At 39.4% G+C, this 13,136-nt stretch overlaps 1 protein-coding gene across 1 annotated transcript in view; it reads left to right on the forward strand.

Annotated features, from left to right (window-relative positions):
* Positions 1-2,289: 2,289 nt before the first annotated feature.
* GRID2 (glutamate ionotropic receptor delta type subunit 2) overlaps positions 2,290-13,136 on the forward strand; it is a 1,451,106-nt gene continuing 1,440,259 nt past the window's right edge. The window contains exon 1 of the mRNA XM_037162687.2: positions 2,290-2,414. Within this exon, the coding sequence (XP_037018582.2) occupies positions 2,327-2,414 (88 nt within the window). The 5' untranslated portion in view covers positions 2,290-2,326. The remainder of the gene's footprint in view (positions 2,415-13,136) is intronic.

A 13,136-nucleotide genomic window follows, 5' to 3' on the forward strand; every position in this document is an offset into this window, starting at 1 on the left:
TGAATAAACTATGGTCCTCACTGTCTAGGCACTGGTGACCTAAATCAGAAGTAGGCCTATACCAGTCAAATACAAAGGAACAGAATACAATGACAGCACAGTAGAGGTTGGGCTTATATAACAAAATTGTGTTCAACTTCATGGGCAAAAGGAATTTGAACTAAGCCTTGCAGTGGTGTAGGCTGGTTGGGAGGATGAATAAATGCCTTCCAACACAACTATTAGTGTAAGTAACAATATTGGCAGCACGACATTTTCTGGAATGTTCAGGGAAATAATGCACATGATGGACAAAGGAAGCATTTCACAGAGGTGAGAACATACAATTGTGTTTGTAGAAATAATAGACCAATTCACCAGACTAGAGACAAGGGCTCAAATAAGAGAGTAAGAAGAAAAGAGGTTTGTGAAGTTTTAAGGTAAAGGAGGGCTCTCAAAGGTTGTTTGAGGACTTTGGCATCCATACATCCCATGTAGCAATATGCCCAAAGGATTCCTAACATAAATGAAATAACATTAGGCCCCTTATTACCTGGTCTCAACTAGTCACTTGGTTTTGTTAACAGTCGGAAATGTGAGGCCGGCCTGGATATAAATTAATCATTAGAAGAAAGACACTCATAGTCCTCAGTATTTTATTTTAAGGAATAGACTTGCAGAAAATCCTTTCGTTCCAGGACTGGAAGCTGTCATTCAGTACTTTCTCAGCTCTTTCCATGGAGAAACCACCAACTTCCTTACTCTCTTTTTTTTTTTTTCTTATTCTTAATTTGTATACCTAATTTGTTATCGAGCTACTCAATGCAATATTTTGGTCAAATATTCCCCTGAAGTGTGTATTTCTGTGTTATTCAATTATTATATTTTTTATTTCAAGATCTTTTTTATCCTTTCTTTATCCTGAAGTCCTAAAAAATACCCTGGAGACAGGAATACTATCACTGTATAAAAGGTAATTAGCACGTCCTCTCCAATTATAACTTTATAATTGAAATCTCATTAAAAGCTTTCTAGGTCTCCTCTCCCTTAGTGACCAGGTGTCCCTAATTTGTTTTTAAACCAATGTGACTAATTCCAGGCAAAGATTAGAAAAAGTCTGATACCTGTTGGAGAATGGCAATAGCAAGGTTAAATAAGTGGGATGGTTTTTTAGGTTGCCTTTAACCTTGTTTTTTTTTTTTTTTCCTTTCTTTCTATTTATTTATTTTTTTAAGGCTTCAACGTCTTTTCTCTTAGAGTCCTGCCTTTTTCTAGTCCCGGTTGAAGATTCCAAGGGAAATGAGAGCACTATTTTGTTTCTCCCTTGTATTGCAGATAGGGGGAGGAGGTGGTTATTAGAAGCTCTGCCTCTCTCGGTTTCCCCCTGTCTCCGCCTGACAGCACCGCTCTCTCGCGGGCTCGCTCGCTGGTTCTCCTAGGTGATCCATTTCTAGGCAACGTGGGGCTAGAGCTGAAGCTGCCAAGCGCGCTCTATCCCGGCTTCCTGCATCCCGCCAGGCGAACCGCTCCAAAAGCATCCTGCAACCCGCGGCGGCTTCCCTCCACCCGCCTGGCCCCTCTGCTCGCGCCCGGCACAACACCCCAGCCAACCGCGCCCGAGCGAACCAGCTTCTCGGGCCCGCCTCGCCAAGCTCCGCTCCCCGCCTCGCACAGAAAAGGGATTTTCTCTGCATTACTATCTGCATTACCTTGAAGTTCACTTTTTCTACCCTTCTTTGAGAGGGCTTTTCCCCCTCCCTGCTGGAACCTGGATGCTCCGCCTGGAATCTCCAAATCTTTCCTTTCCACTTACATTTTATTTTGGCAGTGAAGACAAGTGATTCTCTGCGGGCCGTTAGTTTGGGAGGGGGTTGCTTTTTGGCCGGGGAGGGGGAGGGGAACATCCGGCGTGAGGGCGGCGGGGGCGGGGGGGTCTGTTGGAAGTTGCTGCGGAGCTGGGACCGAAGACCCGCCGCCCCGGCGCAACGATGGGGATGGTCTGAGCTCCAGCCTCTCCCCCTGCCCGAGTGCAGCCGAGGCTGGATACATTTTTAAAAAGCCAAACTGCAAACAACTCTGGCGATGCCAAAATTCCCTTCCAAGTGACACGGCTCTGCGAAGGAGGATTCCTCAGGCTGGGCTTTTTCTCTTATTCGCTCTGCCTTCTTCGGCAACGATTAAAGGCTTTGCTCTGGCACTAGGAATTAGAGGGGGGAAAAGAGAAAGCTGTGCTAAACTCAATCGTGATCTCAAACTCTTTGGATTGCTTTTTTTTTTCCTTTCCTTTTCTTTTTTTTTTTAATCTTGAAAGAAAATCCACACTGAGAGAAAATCAGCATAGGAGGAGATGGAAGTTTTCCCCTTGTTCTTGGTTTTGTCCGTGTGGTGGTCTCGAGCCTGGGACTCGGCGAATGCAGATTCCATCATTCACATCGGTAAGTAAGGGCAGGTGCTGCCGGTGGGTACTTTTTACCCTTTCGGTTCGCAATTGTTTGCCATTTGCGTCTCCCTCTCTGCCCTCCTTGTGGCTCCTTGGCAGTGGCTGCGATTCATCGCCCCTTCCCGATCCCCTTTCCTCACACTTGTTCAGTTTCTCGCAGGATGTGGATGATGCTCGAATCTTGACTTGTGCTGCTGTTTGGCGGGGAATCGTGGAGCGTGGGCTGCATGCATGGGGGTCTTGACTTTACCTCGGGGTGCGTGTGTGCCGGGAAGTGCGGGGGTTCTAAGTGTGTGGGGAAAGGAAGTTTAATGGACTCAAACCTTCCATATTCTTTCCCGGATATACATTTGCTCCATTTTATAAAGATTATCTTTAAGGGGACAGAGATGTCACCTGCGAGGCGAAAAGAACTGGGGTGGGAGACGGGGAAAGCGCCCTTCTGATCGAACAGGTGGTTTTGCAACGTGAGCGGGCTGGCTCGCTGCAGCGCTGTGCGATGGTGACGGTTCGCTGGACGCTGCCTGGTCTGGTTCTCCTCCGCTCGTCCTCTCGGCTCTGCGGTCCTCGCGCCGAGTCGCCGCGACCCGGGCGGGAGGGGCCGGCGGCGCTGGCGGCGGCGTAGCCACCACGGTGTCCGCGCGCCCCGCTGCCTCGCCTGCGTCCCTCGGGCCTGGATCGGCGGCGAGACTGGCCCTTCGCTCTCCGGCGGCGCGGGGAGCAGACGCGCGCCGGGTGCTGTCGTGGGCCGCCTCGCCGACACCTCCCCGGTCTGGTCGCCTGGTCGTGGACTCCCAGTTACAGCGCGAGGTGGAGAGCGGAGACGCCCGCGGCCAGCCTCCAGCAGAAGGACCGCGGAGCAGCTTTGCGATGCTCTAGGTTGGCCCCACCTATTGGCAACCGGACTGGCCGGGACCGGCCGAGGCGGGCGGGGGCGGGCGGGGGCTGCGCGTCATTATCATGCACAGCGCTCGCAGCTCCAGGCTCCGAGACTTCTCACTTGCTAATCCGGGAGAGCTGAGCGGAGACCAGCTCGTGCTGCCTTTCCTGCGTTAATGCGATTTCCTTTTCGGAAATTCGCTTCTGCGGGCCAGCGAGGATCATTTACTAGGCTGAAGACAGGCCCCTCTTGGGGAATTTTTCTGGGCATAGGACTGTTATCTGTCCACTCGGCGTGATGTTCTGCAAATCGAGGAGACAGATGGGTCGCAGCATCTCCCCTTTCCGTCCCTCTGCCCCTTCCCCGCGCGCGCGCACACACACACACACACACACACACACACACACAATATTTCTCCCTCTCCCGCGCCCCGGAAACTTAACCCGCTGCTGGTGGCAATTGTGTCTGCCAAGCGAGGGTCTTCTATCTTGTGCGTGCCCTTAGGGACTCCTCAGCTCAAGGGGGCTCCCTCTCTTGGTCTCAGAGGCTGTCTTTGTAAACATGTCTGCCATTCTCTATCATTTATATCAATAGAACCATATGTCTCTGTGCAAGGGGCGATGAGGTCAGGACTGAGAAAGTCTTGCATTTATGCATTAAGTAAATTAAGTATTAGGTAGCTTGACTGCTACATCACGTTTTGCCTGGGGGCAATCAGTGCCTGCGGGTTCTGAACTTTTCAGGGAGAAATTCTGGTTTTATGGAGGAGTTCAGTCATGTTCCGATAGAGTTCAGAAATGAACTGTGCTCCTCTTAAAGAAATGACTTGCATTTATGTCCAGTGTAAATGACTAGCACAGGAATGTAGATGTATATGATCATTGTACTTTTACATTCATTTTATGATCAGGGTTTTCTGTCTTATGCTCTTTATCACTCAGGAGAGAAGGCTTGTGGACAAGTGCTTATTTTGTTGCTTATTCCGTGGTCTACACAATAAATTCATTATTTGCAAACACCTACAGTTTTTGCTATCCTTTACCAGATGAATACTATTTTGCAATGCAGTCTGGGCAGTCATTTCAAAATAGAACACAACTGTTGTATTTTTCCCTTCTCATTCTGTTGTCTGTCAGTGTGTCATAGCTTACTTATTTATAACCAGACCAAAAAAAAAAAAGAACTGTATACAAATTACAGATGTCTTTAGAAAGCTGGTTGTATGCATGGTGTATATCCTGCTAACAGAAATTGTTACTTCTCGGACAATTAATTTGACTTGACTGCAATTAGTACATTAGACAAGAGGATTAGCTTCTTTTACGTACTACCAAACAGTGCCGTGAATCTAGCAAACTGGTGATTGCTTAAAATGCTCCAATCTTTTATAACATAGTGAAAGATGTTACCTCATAAATTAAAAAAAGAATGACCAAGACTAATTTGTGTGCACTTCAGATGTTAAAATTCTCTCCTGCATTTACCCCTACCCCAGGCAGATGATAATAAATTCAAAACTGAATATCCATATTAAAATGTTAAAGCTCCAGTTACTATTCATTGGATCAGTTTACTTGCTTGCTTGAATAGGAAAAGAGAATTAATTATTTTTAGGAGGTGATTGCCTTCATTTAACATTTAACTTGGAAAATATGCTTATGGTAAATATATTATTTCAGGACTGAAGGAGCGAAAGTGATGAAACAGGAAGGTGAGTGAATATTTCAGCTCTAGAGTTATAAGGAGATATGCAGGAATGGAAGCTTTTCACAGCCTCGTGTGATATGTTCAGGCAGAAAGTAGCTGCAATGTGTAGTTCAGGGAAGCTTGAAAGATAAAAAGATACTGCTGTAATAGGTTCTTTTTTTAGTCATCCTGTATGTATTTATTGAACTTCTCTTGGGGGGTAAAACTTCAGTGGGGGGCATAGAGATTTTAGTGTAAGACATTGCTCTGATCCCAGTGAATTTGTACTTTTTGCTTTTTTAAAAATTTGAATTTATCATGGTGACATCAGTTGATACAATTATATAGGTTGCAGGTGATGGACTGTATAACCCATCATCTGTATATTGTATTATATATTCACTGCCCTAAGTCAAATCTCCTTCTATCGCTATGTGTCACTCCTTTATCATCTGCCTGCCCCAACCCCCTTTTCCTTTGGTAATCACCACACTGTTGTCTGTGTCTGTGAGTTTTTTGTTTGGTTTTGGTTAATACCTTGACCTTTTTTACCCAGCTCCCCAGCCCTCCTCCCCTCTGACAGCTGTCAGTGTGTTCTCTATATGTATGAGTGTCTTTCTAGTTTGCTTATTAGTTTATTTTGTTCATTAGATTCCATATACCACTGAAATCATATGGCACTTGTCTTATTTTACTTAGCATACTATTCTCTAAGTCCATCCATACCATTACAAAAGGTAAGATTTCCTTTTTTATGGCTGAGTAGTATTCTATTATAATAGGTTCTTTAAATATTGATTGAATCCTTTTGGTATTGAAACAAAATATAGATATGAAAACTCTCTCCATTTTTTCTTTCCTTTTGCCTTTTACTATTCATGCAGGTAGTTTAATAAAGTCAATTGCATATTTTAAACTCTAATGTGTTATTAAACACACTATTAGTTTACTATAATAATGAGATATTCTAATGCTTAAACTACACAACTATATTTCAGTCTAAAACAATATTATAATTAGTGTGAGTTTCTCTTAAATTACACTTAAAATATTTGATAATTATATACACTTGTTTAATATTCATGCATATGTACACACAGTAGTTCATCCCCCACCCCCCACCCTAAAGAAGGACCTTTTGACATACAAAAACTATGCAATTTTGAATTATGCTTCTACTTTAAGCCTGTGCATTGATTGAGTAATTTTATCAGACCCACATTACTTGATTGCTTAGAAGTTTCCTAATGATCTGCATGCTGAAGGAAGAACCAAAAAGTCGTGAGTGGAATGGCAATGATACAGTGTTTTATGAGGCTATTCAAAAGTCGCTCTGATTTATGTAACTAGAAAGCTCCAGAGTCTTTGAGATTAGCCACGCTGAGTGCTGTTTTCTTCATACATCAGTCGTCCCACACTCTTTACTCCCTTAACACAACAGGAGTTTTGAGCACTGCTTTAATTAAGCAGGGATTAGGTGGCATTTCCAGTCAACTGCACGGTTTGTGTTTGGCTTCATATCTAATACAGAGGATCTCATGTGTTAGCAGTTTAATGTATGCTCATTTCTTTATCTGGTTCTACTCACAGAACTGATTGAAATGAGCTATCTTTAGTTACATATCTCTACAAGGAAATACTCAAGCTGAATAATTATTTATATATTACAAAAATCACTGGTGTGTTTTTGTTGTTTCAGTCATGGTAAAATACCTTATGCCAATAGGGAATGGTAACCAAGGCTTATTCATGTTTTTCTCATAAGCCATTGATCATAATCCTCCAAGATCATGATCATCAACTCTGACATTTGAGAGGATGAAGACGATTCAGAGTATTTGCATCATGAGAAAGTTCAAATTAAAGTACACAATTGGTGGTTGAAAAAATGTATTACCTCATTAAAGACAAAAAATAGACAGTACATTTGAAGCATCAGTTTTTATTCTGTTGGTGCTGAGGACTATTTTACCACATACAGAATGTAAAAGCACTTTCAGAAGATGTACCGCGTGTCTCTTACAAAAGTGTTTCTTTTTCGACTCTTCAGATGATCAACATTATTCTTTGCACTATATAAGATATCTCAATGATTTCAGCAATCCTTTTATTATTTAGAGTAGTTTTTGTTCCCTAATTTATAGGTAACATATCGTATAAACTTAGGAAGTATTAAGAAGTAGCTTAATTTAAAATAAGGGTACACTTTATCTTTATTCTGTATCATTAATACAGCTATTTCAGTACAATTCAGATGTGCATTAAGTTTGACAGTGTTATTAATTGATGCTATCAACTTGCCATGACTAATAATACACTGAGGACCTTTGCTTTCTATTCCTAATGTATGTCCAGTAAATACCTCCTGTAAATTTTAATTAAAATATGAATAGAAATCAAGATGATTATCTTTTGACTTACCCAACAGTAGAAACCAGTTGAGACTATTAAGAGTAATGGAAGATGCATTACCTATAATACTAATCTCCAAGGCTAAGTTTATCACACTGTAATTTTTATTTCAGAAGGATGTTGTAATTTTAAAACCACATTTTTTCATGCAGAATTTTTTACTTGCATATATTATTTTAGTTTAAAAAGGTAAAGTATATGACAGTGCTATTAGATCTTCATGATATTTTAGATTATAGACAGCTTATTGGTGAGTAGCAATACTTAGAGTTTTACTAAGGATTTGATGTTTATTAGAAAATGCATTTATGGCCTACAGAGATAGCTTTGCCATTAGGTGTCACTGCATTCTGAGCTGTTCCTTTGTTGTCCTACTTGAAATACCACATGAAATATATATTCTTTTAAAATATCAGGAAAAATGCCATTTAATGAGGTTTGTGATGCTGTAAGAGACAGGTGGTTCTTATTTTCAAACCTGAAGAGGAAATATCATACCCTCTCTCTTATTCTCACAGGAATTTAATTTTAGGACATATCAACGCGCTTTCTTCTGCAGCTACATTAGCTTGCTAGATATAGTCATGTAAATTTTCACAGATTTAAAGTACAACAAATCTATTCTTAAATTAATAGTTAATTCTCTGTGGAAAAACCTGAGACCCCAAGAGCATGTAAATATGCACAATACCGCTGGTGTAAACAGACAGTAGTGACTGAGTTTGTAAAGCAGTGGCTTAACTGCAGTGGTCCTGCTTACCTATGGAACATTTGGAATTCTGACCTGGTTGATGTTTGTCACACAAAACCTGCATACAACAGAGTTATGAGTAAACATACACATGGACACAAATACAGATACACAGGGTCTGGCAGAAGTAACACCTGCCTGTGTGTGGTTGGTATGGTAATAATATGGGCATAATAATTTATAGTTTTAATTGGAACATCTCACCTAAAATGCCATATGATGTGCTTGAGTGCAATGTGGTTATGTTATAGAACTACATGTTTACGATTCTGTACTAAAAAGGGGCATTATTTGTGCTGGACACTGTATATAAAAAGTGTCAGTCATTGAATTTTGTGAATGATCATATATGCTTCTGGATAATTTGGGCCTGATAAATATTAAGTTCCATGTATTGCATCAGTCTGTACACACACGCCACCACCACCACCACCACCATCACCATCACCATTGGGTTTGTATGGTAATATAAAGCCACCATCTGTCATCACTTACTAGTTTTTCTATTTATCAAATGTTTTAAAGAGGCAGAAGTTTTCTTCTAGTATATACCATTATAAGACCAATGGTGGGTGAAACTTAGTCAACTTTAACCTTAGTTTTAATATCAGCAAAATTTACATAACTTGAGAATGCAACAGTAGGTTAAATGAAGGAACAGCTAGGCATATTATGTTAAACCTTACCCTGTGCCAATATTAATTAATAAACTGTTGGAATAGTTTATTACTAAAGGTTCAGAAAATCAACTGATCAGATTGATATCTAAAGGAAAAGAAAAAATACCAAAATAATTGTGGCATTGATGATTGAAGGGACATCTGTGAATTAGGGTAATGTCAGTTGTTGAATTTTAATATCGAAAATGTTGAATCTTACTGTGGATACAAACTGCAGACGAATGTAGGAAACATAGGGGGCATGGATGGTAAGACAGGAAAACATGTCTGGATCTGCAGTTAGAAGGTCTGGACTGAGCACCAGTGTTAACAGTAGAAAATAGAGCAACAGGGGGAAGTTCTTGATTTTCTCTGGTTCTCATTTTTATTAACCCTTAAGCAAAATTTAGGCTGTTTAAGCTCTAAAATTATGTATACTACATAAACCAAATTCCTATATTTGAGGAATTTGTAGAAGAGTTACAGTCACTGTACTTAATTGCTGATTTAGAGTTAATTAAAACCAAAAATACTAGGGGAAATAAATAGAGAATAAAGTTTTAATCAGTCAAAGACTGGTTCATACCCCCCTAAAATGAAGACTTTGGGGGGTATGAATAAGAATTATGCACATTTGTTCAGCAGATAGTCTAGATAACTCCAGTAGTAGGTTGAGAGAGGTGGATTTTTTTAAATTTTGATTCTCTTTTGTCTAGTATGACTACTAATGTGTTACATGCAGTATTGCTCTTATAGTAGTTGTACTAAAATACTAGTGCTTAGGAGAAATGAGTAGGCTTATGTTCTCACCATCATAAATTATCTTAAATAATTTTTGGAATTTACACACTGGAAGAACACCAGGAATGTTGACATTGCTCAGTATCATGAGACTGTAAAGGAAACAGTCAATATTTTGTCAATGTTATTCATAGGTTTGGATTCCTTCTTAGATATTCTTTACTATTGTTTACCTAGTGGTATTCACTGTGAAACTGAGGATGGGTTGATCTAATGAAAGCATCCTTGAATGAACAGGGGCAAGCTCAGAGGCAAGTACAAGAAGATAAACCAAAAAAAGCCTGCCTGTATGTGTTAACATTTTTTTAGAAACTCTGTAGTCAAGTTCCTTATTAACAAATTTTTATTCAGGGAAAAGATCTAGTAATTAACTATAATAAAATAATTCTTATACTTTTTTCACTCCCCAACAAGTCAAATAACTATTTTTGAAATAACCTTATTTCTTTGCTTCATTATTAAAATCATTAAATTCTAGAAGTTAATATTCCTGAAACTGCAGTGTAAGGCAAGCATTACTACAAACATGTAGTATGTGTGCTAATTGGGAACATATTCTTTCATTCAACAAGCATATTCTGAATCTCTTCTCTACAGTGTACTGTTTTTAGGTCCTGAGATTGTTGAAGAAGTGACTTTTCTCTTTTAATTTAAGGAGCTTATAATCTCATGGAGCAGGCAAAATATAAATAAGAAAATGGGGAGATCCACTGAAAAACAATTATCTTCTAGCTGGCAGGAGCCTTGTAGTACAGGCTTCCCCTGCTAGGTGATGTTTTAGAAACCCCTCTGTATCAGTCTACTAGCTGGTGGTGTTGTGAGAGGCTGCGATTGGCTTCAGTGATTTTTTTTGAAGACTCTTTCAATGCATTTGAAATGCATTTGCCTATTTTGTGATGTGTGATTCAGGAGTGCACCTGCCCACACCGCACTGAGTATTCAACAGTTTTTGATCAAAAACAGCATGACTCCCATGCCGCCCTCCCTATTCACTGGCCCCAAGTGACAGTTTTTTGCTTCCCAAGATGAAAAAAAATTCCTCAGAAGGGAACTATTTTGCAAATGTGGAAGAGGTGAAACAAAAAAGGCAGAAGCATTAAAATTGTCAAGTTCAAAAACTGTTCTGAGCATTAGAAAAAACATCTCAATAGGTATATTGCATCAGATGGAGAGAGAGTACTTTGAAGAGGGCTACAGTTGAAGCATGTAAGAATAAGTACAAATTTTTGTATAAATAAATGCCTTTTTTGGGGGGGTCAGATAAGTGATAAATGCAATGAAGAAAAAATGAAGGAATGACAAGTGAATGAAGTTGTTATTTTGAATAGGGTGGTCTGGTAAGACCTTTTTAAGGAGAAGATCATTGGAGCAGAGTCTTGATTCATAGAAAGGAAGTCAGTCATGTGGATACCTGATGAATAAGGACTTCAGAATCAGGCAGAAGGCATAATGAAGGCAATGGCCCTGAGACAAGACTTTGCTTGATTTGTTTAAGGAATACTTTGAAAATCAATATGGCTGTAGTTTAGTAATCAAAGCAGGTAGTGAAAGGAAATAAGGTCTGAGAGGCAACTAAGGAATATCTTACAGGGATTTATGGATCATGGTAAGTTATTTAGATCTTCTGGGTATATAGGAGGCACACTGGGGTGTTGAGATCAAATGTGTAAGATGAAGTTGCTTTTATTTTAGAAAGGTAACCTTCTTTGGGCAGACTGTGTGGGTAGATATACTGTATGAATTTTAAGTTTGATGGTAGTAAATTAGACTAATTTGTAGCTGAACTAGATAAATAGTTCTCAGATTATAGGCATATTTTGAAGGTAAAAGAAACCAGATTTTTCTGATTGATGATACAGCTGGGAGAAATCCAGAAAAAGTAAAGAGGGTTCCAATATTTTACCTGAGCCAAGACGGTGAAATGTGTTGCTGTTAACTAAAGATTGGAGCCATGGGCAATGGGCAAGTTTTATATATCAAAATTTACATTTATTAAATTTGATATTCTTATGACACATCAAATTTGAAAATTTAAGTTGACACTTGATTATATGAGTCTGGAATGTAGATTCAAGCGACACATTTGAATTAATCATTTTAGATATAATCTTTATGTTTTACTTTATTATTTTGATGTAATCTTTATTGTATTTTGTCCTTATCATTCAGCTCTCTTATATACTCCTCCCCCCAGCAATCACCACACTGTTGTCCATGTCCATGAGTCTGTTTTCCTTTTCACTCATCCCACTTTTATTGACCACCCCTAGCTGTCATCCTGCTCTCCAGCTACGAATCTGTCTTCATTTTCCTTGTTTGTTCATTAGATTCCACATATGAGTGACATCACATGGTACTTGTTTTTCTTATGGACTGGCTTATTTCACTTAGCATAATGTTCTCCAGATCCATCCATATTGTCACAAAGAGTAAAATTTTCTTTGTTTTTAAAAAATAGATCTGCCTTTCCACTCAGCTATCTCACTTCTGGGAATATATCTAAAGAAACCCAAAACACTGTTTTGAAAGAACACAAGCACCCCTATGTTCATTGCAGCATTATTTATAATCACTAAGACATGGAAACCACCCAAGTGAGCATCAGTGGAGTGGATAAAACAACTATGGGACGTTTACTCAATGGGGTGCTACTTGGCCATACATTAGATATGATCTTTAAAAAGGGGTAGGGGGGCTGGCTCATTTATGGAATAACTGTGTAGACACAAGAGCTCCAGGACTATGCCCTGGGACATTCCAAAAGGTAGAGGCCAGTGAGAAGGAAAAGATTCAGGAAAAGAGCAAGATGAGTGATCTAAGAGTTTGAAAAGAAACCAGAGGTTGTGGTGTTCTGGAAGCCAAGTGCAGAAAGTATCAAGAAAAAGCAATTGAGACACCCCATTAAATTTTGTGCATGAAAATTGAGATTTTCTTACTGTGTTTGGAAATTTCGAGGACCAAGATAACCTTGATAAAAGTGATTTTTGTAGATTAGATGTGACAAATTACTGGTTGGGAAGGATTCAGAAATATAATGAGGTCCTGTGTTTTGCTATAAGGGGGAACAAGGAGGTAATAGGATGGAATATGAGGTAAAGGGAGGATTTTGTTTTTAAAGGTAAATGCTGGGATACACGAGGTAATTTTTAAAAAGTTCAATCTTAAGAAAATTTTCCCTAAGAGGATTTAAAATAGAATACTTCCTTTTATTTCAATCTGTTTGATTCTTCAGTTTGGACAGCAAATATTTGTATAGCACTGTTCTTTGTTTTTGTTTTCTTTTATAAACTTGGATCAAGTTGTACGGGCCAATGCCAGTAGAATTAACCAGAGAAGCTCAGATGTCCTTTCTGATATAAACTCTATTAGTTGCTCTGCATTTTGTTTCATTTAGTTTCCTAGATTAGCACTCAAATTATATATAATTTTCTTCCTTGAAATTATTAGATTATACCTTAAAGAGTATTGATAACTGTTACAAATAGAATCAATATACAGTTTAATGTTCTAATTTTAAGAACATACAAT

Source organism: Artibeus jamaicensis, unplaced genomic scaffold (genome assembly GCF_021234435.1).
Source record: "Artibeus jamaicensis isolate MK-2021 breed Jamaican fruit bat unplaced genomic scaffold, CSHL_Jam_final contig_452, whole genome shotgun sequence".
In the NCBI taxonomy this organism is placed as follows: domain Eukaryota; kingdom Metazoa; phylum Chordata; class Mammalia; order Chiroptera; family Phyllostomidae; genus Artibeus; species Artibeus jamaicensis.